This window comes from Pelodiscus sinensis, chromosome 14, assembly GCF_052426305.1.
Source record: "Pelodiscus sinensis isolate ZL-2025 chromosome 14, ASM5242630v1, whole genome shotgun sequence".
NCBI classification, from domain to species: domain Eukaryota; kingdom Metazoa; phylum Chordata; order Testudines; family Trionychidae; genus Pelodiscus; species Pelodiscus sinensis.
Genome location: NC_143065.1, coordinates 42,858,764 through 42,872,615, shown reverse-complemented (window position 1 = coordinate 42,872,615; position 13,852 = coordinate 42,858,764). Strand labels below are relative to the sequence as shown.

Below are 13,852 nucleotides of genomic sequence, written 5' to 3'. Positions count from 1 at the left end.
GGAACTCCTTACCAGAGGATGCTGTGAAGGCCAAGATTATAACACTGGTCAGAAAAGAACTAGATAAGATCCTGGAAGATAGGCCCATCAATGGTTCTTTGCCAGGATGGGCAGGGATGGTGTCCCTTTCCTCAGTTTGCCAGAAGCTGGGAATGGAGGTGACGGGGGGTGGATCACTTGACGATTCCCTGTTCTGTTCATTCCCTTTGGGGCACTTGGTATTATCCGCTGTCGGAAAACAGGATACTGGACTAGATGGGCCTTTGACCTGATTCAGTAAGGCTGTTCTTATGAAACCTTAACCCTCATTTTGTGACTCTCTTTTAACCATGCAGCTTTAAGACTAAAATGAATGTGAAAATTCTGTTAATGTAAAGTTGCAAAGTGCTTTGCGGTATTTTTATAAGAACCTTTTTTTTTTCTTCCAGAAGTCTGGTCTTGACAGCGTCTCTACATGGCTTCCTCTGGCAGAAGAATGGTTACCAGAGGTTATGATCTTAGTGTGTGACAGAGTATCTGAAAATGGTAAGATGCCAAAGGATATCAAAGTTTGTTTGGAGAAAGTTATCAAGCATGCTATTTATTTTCTTGGCCATCTTACTACATTTTTCCTATAATATATGGATAAGAGCTTTAGATTTGATTATTTGCATGGCTGTAATTAGATAGTGCCTTTTACTTTAATTGCAATTAAATCGAGCCCAGATTGGGGGTGACATAAGCGTACCACCTGATGGCTGCTTCTTTGTCTGCATGGAATGCTTGTGCTGGTCAGTTCCTAGTGGACAGGTAATCGCAGTGAAAAATCACCCCCATATTTGGTACCTGTCAACACCATTGACAGCATTAAATGGGAGGTCACATTGCTGAACGGGCTGAAATACATTTGCCTGTATGAGTCAGAGTTTGGGCTTATCAGTAGGATGAAGGGGTACTGACTACAACGTGATGAAAAGTCAGCCTTTTGGGGACATTTTTCTTGTGTAAAATCTATATGCTTCAGTAGATGTAAGGATGGGCTTTAGTCCTGTGTTGGCAAGCATTGTGCAAAAGCAAATACATTTAGTTCAAGATCAAGCCCCTAACAGAAGTAAACCCTATTTTGACTTTTCATTTACATGTCAGTCACGGCTCTAATTGCAAAGAAGAATTGATATATGATTTTTAAAGAGTGATTCAAGATATGGTGCAGTTTAACTCAAAATCCCTGTCGAATCCCCAGTTGCAATGTTGGGAATGGACAGAACCAGACTATTTCTGTACTTCCTGTGTTCCCATACCATCCAAAATAAGGAGACAGGTGTGAGGCATATGAAAATTTTTTGCACAGATGGTATTGCAGAGTTTAAAAAATGAAACCTGTAGAAAGCTGTTTGTTTCATAACCGTAGGTGTGACCCGACAGAAAGCTCAAGAGTGGTGCATCCAACACAGTTTTGAACTGGTGGAACTGAGGCCAGAGGATCTTCCAGATGAAGACGGTAGGGTTACAACCTGTTCTTAGAATGGAAAAAAAAATGTGATTGTGGCAACTTCAAGGGACTTGTGGTTTGTTTCTGTGCTACTAAGTTTGCCTTTGGAATACTCTGAGCGAGAGTGGTGCTTAGTTTTATATTGTAAAAGGGCTTTCCCTGTCAGGCCTAGGAGAAGTTGGTTGTTTCCTCCATGGTCTTCTCTTCTGAAATACAGCTGTTCTTGATGTTGTATCTACAGGAAAAACTTCTTCACACAGCACTCAGTCAACCTGTGGGACTCCTTACCAGAGGATGTTGTGAAGGTCAGAACTATAAGGGGGTCAAAAAAGAACTAGATAAGTTCATAGAAGAGAAGTCCATCAATGGCTATTAGCCAGGCTGGGCAGGGATGGCATTCCTAGCCTCTGTTTGCCAAAAGCTGGGAATGGGTTATGGGGGAGGGATCACTTGATGATTCCCTATTCTGTTCTCTCTGGGGGGCATGGCATCTGGTATTGTCCAAAACTGGTAGACAGTGTCAAGCATGGGAGGAAAAAGTATTTGTAGAACTTTGAAGGCTTTGAAAAGAACCAAACATAAAATACAAACCTTGTTTAATGATCTCTTGTCATCTGGTTACTAAATTACCTTTTGAATAAACATTTTCTAGGTTTTTTGTTGGCTCCCCTCTCCCCCCAAGGGACGGAGTTAGGGTTGGGGGAGGGAGTGAGGGAGGTAGGGGTGTGTGTGTGTGTGTGTGAGTGAGAGATTATGCAGGAAACAAACCAGTTTCAGAATTGCTTGTGTGGCTGTATGTTCAGAATTAAAACTAATGAAACAATATTTTGTGTATTATACTGACATTTGTGGTGACAAATGTGATGTTCTGCTCTTGTGGTTGTGTTCTGGCACCTCCACAGGCAGCTCTCCTGTGTGTAGAGAAGAGGCAAGTGTTTACTGTTTCAGTTACCCCTGTAGAGCCCACACAATCAGCTACGTTCTCAAACATCATAGTTATTCAGTAATACTTGTCAGTTCAAATACATGGAATGCGATGGAAATGCACAACTGTCAAGGAGAGGTTAATTTTACCTGAAGAATCTCTGTGCAGATAGTTACAAGGTTCCATATTCCATTGGCCCTTCATTACTGGTGCTATACAAGAAGGAAAGAACCCAACTTGTCTCTTAGATCAGTTTGAGTTTGCAGGCATGACAGGGAAAAGAGCTTGTTTTGACCTGCAAACAAAAGTTACTGGGAGACAAGTATGAAACCACACAGTATCATTTTGAATCACTTTTCAGGGTAGAGTTGTAAACTTTGTAGTACAAGTTACTAATGCTTTTTTTTTTTTTTCATGGAAATTTCTTTTAAACATACTTTCTTTTAAAAGTGATTCAAATATGTTAAGTAATATTACTTATCAGCCAGGATGTTAGCTTTTGAGTGGTGATACATTCTCTCGTACCTTTCTCACATTAACATATCACTGATTCATACATTGAAAGACATGCATTCTAATGAGTAACTTGTTTCCCCTATAAACCTGTTACATGAAATGCTTACCCAGGAACATAAAATGGATGCAGCACAGAAATAGTGCCAAGATCTGCTCAAAATTACCAAAGGAGCTGCTACAGCTGACTTGTAGCTCTCAGTGTCACTACACTGTCTGCTATTTTGTGTAATAAAAGCAGAAACTATTAATTCAGCCTTGTGACAGTCACTCTGAAGCTTTGTCTCCTGAGAGACCTTGCTCTTTGGCTTTTTGTTTATATTTTAAACCTAAGGATCACTGTCACCTTGAAAGCTATTTTTAAAAGGCATTAAAGGTAACGTCACTTACTAGACCTGTGCATGAGTCATCCCACTGATGTTCGTGAATTTTTTTTTTGCAGTCATATTTTCCTGTCTTAAAATGTTTTTCTCTTCCCTTTTGCTTTGTGAGAGACCTCCACAAACAGGGGAAACTGACTAATCCAAGGAAATGGTGAAACTGACTATACATAAAGTGCTGTCAGATGCACACTGTAAGAAAACTGAAATAATAAAAATAGCTGTCAGATTATAGTAATTTAAGGAGCAATTGGAGTGAGTTTCCAGAGAGACACAATTGTAGGCTTTCCCTGTAATCGTCTTCCAATTAATGAAAATTTAATCAGACTTTTTGTCTCCTAGATCTTTTAAATAGTAGAGAATGGACACTTTATGAACAGGAACTGGTCAGCTGGCCAAACATCTTTGCCCTCTTCTATGGTCTACTTAAGAGTGACCTGCAAAGGGAAAATGGCGTTTGCCTCCTTTTTGGCTGTGTTAAGGTGTATAAAGGTCAGATTATTGGAGGGATGAGGAATGGATTGCTTCTTACATTAAAAATCCCAGACTTGTCTGGTTTAGGAGTTTTTCCATCAAGAGCAGAATTTTGACAGCAATACTCTGACACCTGCTTCACCTCGAGGGGACATAATTTCAGTTCTTAGTGTTTGACTTGGTATCACCTGTAATTCAAATGTCTGATACATGCAAGGGGGCTGTCTGTTAAATATTCAGCATTTCAAACCCTTCATTTTAAGGCTGAGAGAACAATGCTGCTTAGACCCATGGAAGACCTAGAGCAATCAGTTAAAAAATGTAAAAACCTAGCAAAAATTGTAGGGTATGAAAGAGGGAAATGATTTCCCTGTGTCACGTTACTTTGTATATCCCTTCCCTTTCAGTATCTGTCTGCTCAATAGCATAGTACCAGCACTTACACTCATGGCTGATCCTATTCAGTGGTTCAGTATGTAAGCAGCTGCTGTGTCTCTACTCCTACCAGCTTCCACCTTGCTGCGCTGGGTGTGTTGCAGAGTGAGTTTGCCAACAGGTCCCAGCACACACCTCTCAATACTGTGGTGGGCAGGAAGAGAGCCTGCAGATGTCATCACAACACTCCCATGAGCAGGTGGAAGTGTTCAGAGCCTCTCTGACCCAACCTGGAGACGGTTGGCATGTTTTCTGACCTGCCTTGACCCTGTCGGTGGTAGTGGTCATCAGGTCTTATCAGGTTGGTTTGCTAGCTGTGTAATTGGAATCTGGAATGTGGTCTGGTCTCTGTTCCATTTGTGCTGCTGATGCACCAGGTGACTTTTCTTCAAAGTTAGTTTTCTGCTATCAAGAATGTTATGGTTCAGAACAGCATTGATAGAAATTACATGGGTCTTGTTGTCTTTGTTCAGATGACTTTCCAGAGACCACGGGGGTGAGCCGCATCGTACAAGCCTTGAATGCCAATGTCTGGTCCAATGTCGTCATGAAGAGTGGTATGTAGCCAAGGCTATTCCTGGTGGTGTTCTGGCTGGGTTAATGCCAATCGTTTTCAGGACCTATAGCTAGAGTTTAAGTTCAGCAGCCTTTTAAAGTATAGGTTGAACCTCTCTCGTCGGAGACTCTCTGGTCCGGCAACATCCATGATCCAACATGATTTTAGTTAGCCAACTGTTCACTTATCATGAGTGTGGCCAAGTTTCCTGTGGTCCCATAAAGCTTGTTTGCAGCCACCAGTCCTGGCTCTGTGTTCTGTGCTGTTCTTTAGCTCTAACTTGCCCCTAAAGAGCCCAGTAAGCAATGGAAAGGTTGGTAACGCTACTATACAATACTGACCTCCCATGATCCGGCACCAGTCAGGTCCCAAGGGTGCCAGACTAGAGAGGTTCAACCTGTACCAGATCAATCCTTTCTAAACGGTACATAAAAACCAAGCTGGTCCTGAGTGCTTATGGGGGGCTGGCTGTCCAGCAATTTCTTTAGGGTGTCGTGCCCTAAAGGTAAATTCTGAGGTTCTGTGCCTTAAATCCCACTTCATCTCCCAGCATTCCCTCAGTACTCAGAACTGCTTGCATTCAAGCATTCTAGTGTTTGTCTTCGGTAAGAGATGCTTCATGATCAAATGACATGAAAGCTCTGGGAGGGAGGCGGCCTGCCTGAGGTCAGTTCTGACTCTAAAACTTGTCATGACGCTACCTCTAGTTCAGTGCACTTCCCTACCTGGTTTATATTGCCTCACACTGAGCCACAGAGCAGCTCTTAACAGTTTAAAAGAGCGGCTACCCCTTGGTTATAGGAGGAGACTTGGTCTGCTGAGGAATTCGTTCTGTGTGTCTGACTTCATGGAACTGAATATTGGCCTCTCCCCAAGTACTGTCCAAAGTAGGAGAATAAAATAGCACTACCCTAGGGTATATTTAAAATCCGATATTTATACCCTAGATTTCTACTGTCTCAGCTACTGGTAAACCATTCTCTAGACACAATACATCCTGTGCCTTGGACTCAAGAAGGCTGTGGGGGGGGCACCAAGTTAGCCTACTCCTGTTTAAGTCACCTCTGCTCTAGCACATTTCTCTAGGACTTGGGCTCATTCTCCCCCATCCTTCCTCCCGTGCGCCCCACAGCGGCTGAGCATTAAAAGGTCTTTGGTCTTTACTAGTTCCTATCACTGACTACCTTTTCTTCCAGTAGAACATGACTAAGTACTAAACTGGAAATTGGTTTTAAATTAACCTGGTGACTGTTGTATTAAGTCAGAATGAGATTTCAAAAAAGGTTTCAACTTTATAGAGCTGTAAGCGCAGTAAAACCAACAGCCATCCTGAGATTGCGTAAATCATTTCATTAGAGTGGATGACAGACTTATTTTGACAGCTTGTTTCCTGGCTTTACATCCTGCATTTGACAGATGTATTACCGAAGAGCAGGACTCAGTCATATGCTGAATTCTACATGGAGCGGAAGTTCCCATACATCACTAGTGTATTTTGTAAAGGTCAGACTTCTTGAGAATCCAGATTTAAAGACTTCCACCATGCAGTAGCCATGTAGCATTGATTGTCAGGAAATGAACTACGTTTGGACACTCTTTCTGCTTTTGAGTATACTTTCAAAGAGAACAGAGCCCTGTTTGCCTAAATAAAACATTGTGCAACCTGTGGCAATCTTCTGTTGTCAGCTCTTCCTCCTCAGCCTAAAAACTGGCTGTAGCAGAAGTAAAACATTTGCTTCTCTCCTGGCTGACCCCTCACAAGTCACTGGCTGCCTGGCCTTGCTTCTTGCCTTTGTTTGTGTGAGGGTTTTTACAGGAAATGATTGGATGATTACGTAATAAGGATTTCTTCTAACGTAACTTCTAAACAAGGAGTGGCTATTGGAACTAGATTGCAAATACCTATTGTATGTAGTTGCTTCAATTTAAATGCAGATGATTCAGCTGTTTTACATTTGTAAGAAATGCATTTTAAATAATTAGGAGATTAAAGCTACTCAGAGTCCATTACACAGAATGAATATATGAAAAGATTAACAGTTGGAATATATCCAGGCCTTTGTTTCTCCAATATTTCAAAGGGTTTTTTGAAGTCAGTTTTAACTGAGAGAGTCTACGGGGCCTCCTTTTCTCTCTCTCCACTAAGAACGTTTGCTGCTTCCACACCCATCTCAGAAATCAGGCGCTCTTATCCAGTGAGATGATGGAGCACAGTGAGCATTTTGGTACAACATGGCTGAATTGTAATCATTGGACCGTATGGATCTGAAATACCTATTTTGTGCCTGGCAGTTGTGAATGGCGTGCCGGTGATGAAGTGCAGCCAGCTTGACACACTTGGGTGAAGGGAAGTGCAAAATGACAGGAAAATAAATAGGCTTTCCTCCGAGGCTGTGCAGCTTTGGCAGGGAGAAAGCAAGTCCTTTTGGTCTTGGGAGTCAGATAGGTCAGTCCCCTCCTTGGATTAGGAGAGGCGAACGTAACTCTTGGCCATATAAATAAAGCAGTTCCTTTTCTTCAATGGCCAGGGAGAGACTGAGCAGGTTCTCTGGCATGGGGCTGACTAGTTTTCTCCCTTCTTTGCAGGGCGTTAACCCCTTTTCTGCCCAAGGCAGTGAAGTGTGGAAGTCCTGTTTTAAGAAACACTGAGTTCCAACTTCCAGTGGAACCAAGCAGGCATTGTTAGCTCCCCTTCACAAAACGACAAGGATTGTCAGTTTACCGCTCTGAGCCAGGACAAAATATTACCTGTTCTGAGGCTTTGGCTACACAGACCGTATTAAAGCGCAGCCGCAGCAGCACTTTAATGGAAAGTGTAACCACAGCACACGTGCTGGGGGAGAGCTCTAAGGGGCCAGTGTAGACTTGACTCCTCTCCAACCAGAGAATTTTGGGGGCAAATCTTGCATCTGGAAATGGAGGCGAAAGCAGTTTAAAAGCCACTGAACAGCGTAGTGTCCCTGCTGCACTTGAGGAGCTGGATGAGTGGGTAGAGTCCCAGGGAGGCAGTCAAAGGTGTAAAGTGAATAAATCTGCATTTGGAAAAGCCACAATGGGTGGGTGGATGTGGGGAAAGTGTGTTTCAATAGATCAAACCTATCCCGACTGCAAAGTAAGCAAGTGGGCTGCTAAAAACAATGCTGGGGACACAGCCAGCTTGCATCTCCCAGCTGTTGCAAACTTTGCTTTTTACTTTGGCACTTGTGATGCTGCAAAGAATCTGCTGCTGCTAACCTAATGGAACCGTAAGTTATGCCAGCCATTGCTCAGGGAGGGATGTAGTGATCACTTGGAAGAATTCTGTACAATGCTTCACCCCGTTCCTGTGCTGTACCAGAAGATATAATCATTTTGACAGCCAATAAAACTAGAGGGCTACGCCCCCTGCGTGCTGCTCCCATCTGTCCATGGCAGCTGGATAGCAGCCTCCCCTCCTACCTCTGCTGCAGCAAGAAGGGGCTGGGCCACGGGGCCTGCCTGGGAAAGGATGCTGTGGCCAGATGGGGGCTGGGCCCTGATTGGGCAGTGTGTCAGTCCAGAAGGGAGGGGGCTGGAGCAGGTTGTCTGACCAGCCTGGGAGAGGATGGAACCAGTGTCTGTGGAGCGCGTGTGGATTGCTAGAGCTGCACTTGGGCAAGCGAAGTGTGTGGGGGGGGGAGACAGTAGCTGCTAAGGGGGGGCATCTCCCTACTTCATCCCTGGCCTGCAGCAGGCAGCTCTATGAGAGGGGGCTGGCCCCCTCTAGGGGCAACAAATACAGGGGCGCCGCCTCAATCTCCTTGCTCAGGAGAAAACTTCCCCTTTCAGCTTTTGCATAGCCTATAGAAACTTTTTCAGGGATTCTAGATTGGGATGGGGGTTCCAATATATTATCACTTCACCTCATGCTAATTTACTTGGCATACTTCAGATGCTTTCACACTTCTTGCCTCTGAAGGTTTTAAGCCAGTTCAGTCCGACTGATTCACTTCTTCCCCAAGCCTCTGGCAAGTAGCCTGTTTCATCAATAAAACTGTATACAGCAGAGCCAGTTCAAACAAATACCCGGTAAAAGGCTAATGCTGCTTTAGAACAAAAAATCACTCACTCAAACCAACCCCTCTGTGACAAACTTTAGTAAACAGAAAAGGAGTTCTTTGAAATTACTGAGGGATTTTTACAAATTGTCCAGATAACTGATGGTTTTGGTGAAAAAAGTAATCTTGTATAAACTACACATTGAATTGGAATGTGTGTTTTTTTTTAAAAAAAAAAAATTACATCATCCAACATGGGGTCTAAAGTTTGTCATTAGTGCAATGTTAATGTAGAACAGATTTCTTTTAAAGTAATTTTTTTCCTGACATGAATTCTTGTGCTTTGAAGTATAAGCAGAGCATGTTATAGACTTTGAACTTTTTGGTTGACTAAATCCTCTATTAAAAAAATACTTTAAGTCCTCTGAGCCCATCATATACAGTATGCAAATAAGTGTAAATACCTCCATGTCCGTGCCAGCCTTGCAAAACGTGTCACAACATTAAATGTTGCTTGTTAGATTTCTCTCTTAGTCATACATAGCAGTTTTCAAACCCCTCACGCTAGACAAAGATGAGAGGTTAATGAATTAGTTCTAGCTCCATGTTTCTGTCTTGGGATTTAAAATTTTTTTTAAAATACACAGTATGGTCATAGAAATGGAGCATCATGCAGTCTGAGTAAACATTGTCCTGTTCCTGATGGACCCTTACATTAATCCTGCATTCATTATTTCAACTATTGTTCATGACATTAAAGGGTCACAGATTTAGAGAACAGAGCTATCTATAAACAGGCTTTTTTTTGTATTTCCTTTGCTGAATACAAACATTCACACCCACCGATGCTGCCTGCAGTACATGAAACAAACTCCACCCCCTTGTTAACCACACGTGTGTACTCTCCTGCTGCATTTTTGAAAATAAAATCAACAGTTTCAGTTGGACTAGGGGGAGGAATGGCTGATGGAATCCAAGTGCCAATCAGCATTGCTCTCTAAATAATCGTCGGGGCCTATCATGTCCAAGCACACTCTTGCTTTTTAATCCCTCCGACAGTCCTTGTCCCTGATTTTAACACTTAAAAAATTATGCTACCATGTCAGTGTTTTAGGACCCAGTCCGACTAATACGAGGATTACTCACATGCATGAAGTAAAGCATGGCTACGTCTACACTGGCATGATTTTCCAGAAATGCTTCTAACGGAAAAGTTTTCCATTAAAAGCATTTTCGGAAAAGCACGTCTAGATTGGCAGGACGCTTTTCCGCAAAAGCACTTTTTTGTGAAAAAGCGTCCTGCCAATCTAGACACGCTTTTCCACAAAAAAGCCCCGATCGCCATTTTCGCGATCGGGGCTTTTTTGCAGAAAACACTTCTCTGCTGTCTACACTGGCCCTTTTGCGCAAAAGTTTTTCGGAAAAAAACTTTTGCCCGAACGGGAGCAGCATAGTATTTCCGCAAAAGCACTGACAAGCTTACATGAGATCGTCAGTGCTTTTGCGGAAATTCAAGCAGCCAGTGTAGACAGCTGGCAAGTTTTTCCGGAAAAGAGGCCAGTTTAGACACAGCCCATGTGTATAAGTGTTTGCAGGATCAGGGAGATGGTTGGGTTAGGTACTAGCCTTATTTTAAATCCACATATTGTAGGTATTTGTTTAATATTTTAAACTATACAGGCAGAGGTTTATATCATGATTTATATACTGCTCCTGCTATTCCCTATGATGGACTTCATCCTACCTGGTGAACTGCAGCTCTTTGGGGATGATGTTGCGTTTTCTACTAAACTAACAGCTCCCTTTTTTCAGACAGGAGTCAAGGCTTTGGCCTACTCAGCACGCTAGCAGGCGCAAACTGCAGCATTGAGACGGAAGAGAACCAAGATACAAAAGTAAACAGTAATTCTTATTTCTCACTTTCTCTGCCCTCCCTCCCCTCTCACAATGTGGTTCCCTCCTTTGTCTTCTACCTTCATTTTCCTCTCCTCACTGTGTCCTTTCTAAATGCAATGTGAAAGGAAATACCCCACAGGGTCTGAATACTTGCAACTTTCATTATTCTCAAGAATACTTGGAAGGTGAGTGCCTGTTGGTAACTCCACAGCTGTCCTCACAATTCCTTGGAGTGCTGTAACTTTCCCTGGTGAAGCTTGGTTGAGTTTTCAGTGTGGATGTTGATCACAGGCTCTTGGACATTTGTGTAAATGCTTTCCCTCAGACAGTGAGCTGAAGCCAAGGAAAAGTTATACAAAGCTCCAGTCAAGAAGCTGGATTTTTTTTTTTCATTAATGGCTGAGTAGCGTTTGTGCCAGATTAGAGCTATGGCTTGAGAGCCCTTCCCCGCCCCTCCAAAGGCCCTAAGTCATTTATCTGCAGGACCATAGTAGCTTAGGAAGATGTATACCATGGTAGCAATGTGTACATCCACAGTTCTACACAGCACTCTAGATCAGTAAAGATACACAAGATAGGGGCTTAATCTTCAAAAGCTTGCATTTAAGATGGATATAAAATACTTGCTTTAAAAGGCTAAGCTTCCAAGGGAAAACACCAAGGAACTGAATTCTGTATTACTACTCCACAGCTGTATTTGATCTGTAGCTTTGTCTTTCACTCAGCTGAGAGATTGTTAATATGATTGAGAAGATCAAGAATGCTTATTCTAAACGCTCAGACTGTCATCAACGTCTGACTCTCTGAACTCTTGTTGGCTTCCTGAATGTTTGAACTGGAGCAGAGAGAAAGAGTTGTTTCTTCTCGGTTTATAGTAATAACTGGTAGTTTCTCTGACAGCCTCATCCACCAGCCGTGGAGAGAGCAGAATCTCACATAGACAGCAGAGATGATGCAGCTAGCCCAAACAACTTACAGATTGACAGCATTGTAGGTAAGTTCTTCCGTTGCTTAGTACACAAAATTCTTATGAGCTTTGTGGGGTGAGGCAGAAACCAAAACATGATGTGTACGAAAAAGGAACATTCCCAAAGAAAACTGTGGGAAGAGAGCCATTACTCATTACATCTGAATTATTTTGTGGCTTAGCTCTCTGGCCTGCAGAGTAACCAATATCGGAAAAGTCTCCAGTTAGAAACTACATAATAGTACTTCTCTAAAAATACCATGTTGACTGGCTGCTTGCTCTTGGGACTTTTAAGCATAAGACCAAGAGTGGGAATTGAGTTTAAAAAAAAAAAAAAACACACTTCAGAGAAGTAGATTTACAGATAAGCAATTTTGTTTCATGCTTGCTTGTGGCAGAATAGCACTTCAGGGACAGTACACACATCTTAGCCTTCATTACTGTCAGTCTATATTTCCTACCATTAGCTCAAAGAATTTAGTATTCCCTATTAGAAAAAAGTTTCACGTGATGAAAGATGCATATGCAAACATATGCGCACCCCAACACTGGATAGTGACAGGAACCTAGTGGAAGGGATTTAAAATCCAGTTTAAACAGTTAACCAGTTAAACAGGTGCTCTGGCCGAGTTGGATCACCCTCCACCCATGGTGCTGCTCCAGCTGGGCTGGGCCCGCCACGGACAGAGGCTGCTGAGGCCAAGTTGGAGCGTCCCCTCCCGCACCCCTCTAGTGGCAGGCCCCTCTGGGCTGGAGTGGCCCCCTTCCTGCAGCTTAGTGTTTAAGGGGCACTGTCCAAATCCTAGTTTTTTGGGGATTGATGGTGTTGCTTAGTTTTTGCCTAAGTCAAGCACTTCAATTTGTAATGCTCCCCAGCCATTTCTAAGGCCAACAGTGTTATGACCAGCAAGAAAACCTCTTAAATTTTGACATGTTTATAGCCATTTTAAACCATGTTCTTAAAATCTGATAAAGTTCAAAGCACCTTGTAATGTGTGTCATGTCAGAACTGAGTAACAGTAATTAAGGCCTTGAACCAATGGAAATTTTAAATGTTTTATTCATTACATTGCAGTGAGAGCCAGGAGACTTTCACTAGTACTCCATATATTATTTTTTTAATATCATCCAGCAATTTTTCATCAAACTCTAATGTGCAAGCCAGCCAGAACAGCCCGGCTTAGATCAACGTTTAATATGCTTATTTCAGATCCCTTGTTAGATATGGATATTCAAGAGCTAGCCAGTCTTACCACAGGAGAAGGAGATTTGGAGAATTTTGAAAGACTGTTCTCAAAGCTGAAAGAAATGAAAGGTACCGTATCTGTAAATGAAGAGCACACTGTCTGTAACCCAAAAGTCAATATTCAAAAAGCCAGCTAGCAGACCAGGGACTTTCACTGTGTCCATCCAAACATCTGGAAAGTTACTGTTCTAGTGGTGGAAATCTTGTTGAACACTTTGACCGTTTGTACTTCCTCTTTCACCGTAACTAGTATTACCTTGAAACCAATAGTCCCTTGTTAGTAGAACATCTCATCGTAGGTAAATAGTGCTTTATTTTTAAAAACACCACAGTAGACCCCTTGGGAGTAGCTAACCAATATTCTACACTAGCTTTGTATCATGGTCTTATATTCCACAATTGTCTGTAAACAAACCCATGACAAGAATTATTTGATTAAAAAAAGCCTAGAAATTCATGCTAATCCTGAGATTTAAGGAAGCTTTAGAAATCCAAAGTACTTAGAACTCCTGAATTTCCAATGTAGGTAAATTTTTGAAATTTAAGTCTCTACTCTTACCTTTCTCATTCTCCAGTAGCTCTGTGCACTGCAATAGGCTGGCATTCGCGTGCTCTCTGAGTAACTCTGCTACCCCTTAACATTACACTTGTTTTCCTTACAGACAAAGCAGCAACATTGCCCCACGAACAGAGAAAACTACATGCCGAGAAGGTGAGATCTGCAACAAGAACTTAAAATTCTTCAAAAATGTGATTCCAGCTTTGAATGTTCTTTCAGAATAGCAGCTGCCTTTGAGGATTTTAAGTGAGGAATGACTAGAAAAATAGATCTGCTGCTGAAGATCTATACATGTAGTATATCTTCCACACGGAATACAAATGAGCTAATCTGGCCAGTGGGCTTGCAACTGGGCCTGCTACTTATCTCCCAGGAAAACACAATCTGGAATTTTAAAGTTGAGGGAGAGTTACA

At 42.4% G+C, this 13,852-nt stretch overlaps 1 protein-coding gene across 4 annotated transcripts in view; it reads left to right on the top strand.

The window, feature by feature from the left end:
* The window catches only part of AAGAB (alpha and gamma adaptin binding protein), a 33,759-nt gene that overhangs the window by 16,323 nt on the left and 3,584 nt on the right, over window positions 1–13,852 (top strand). For 3 of the 4 annotated variants that reach the window (XM_075896868.2, XM_075896867.2, XM_075896866.2), the window contains exons 3-9: window positions 429–525; window positions 1,391–1,480; window positions 4,672–4,755; window positions 10,583–10,665; window positions 11,567–11,660; window positions 12,844–12,948; window positions 13,542–13,591. In XM_075896868.2, coding sequence (XP_075752983.1) covers window positions 429–525; window positions 1,391–1,480; window positions 4,672–4,755; window positions 10,583–10,665; window positions 11,567–11,660; window positions 12,844–12,948; window positions 13,542–13,591 — 603 coding nt within the window. The remainder of the gene's footprint in view (window positions 1–428; window positions 526–1,390; window positions 1,481–4,671; window positions 4,756–10,582; window positions 10,666–11,566; window positions 11,661–12,843; window positions 12,949–13,541; window positions 13,592–13,852) is intronic. The other variant, XM_089782091.1, reaches the window with a different exon arrangement.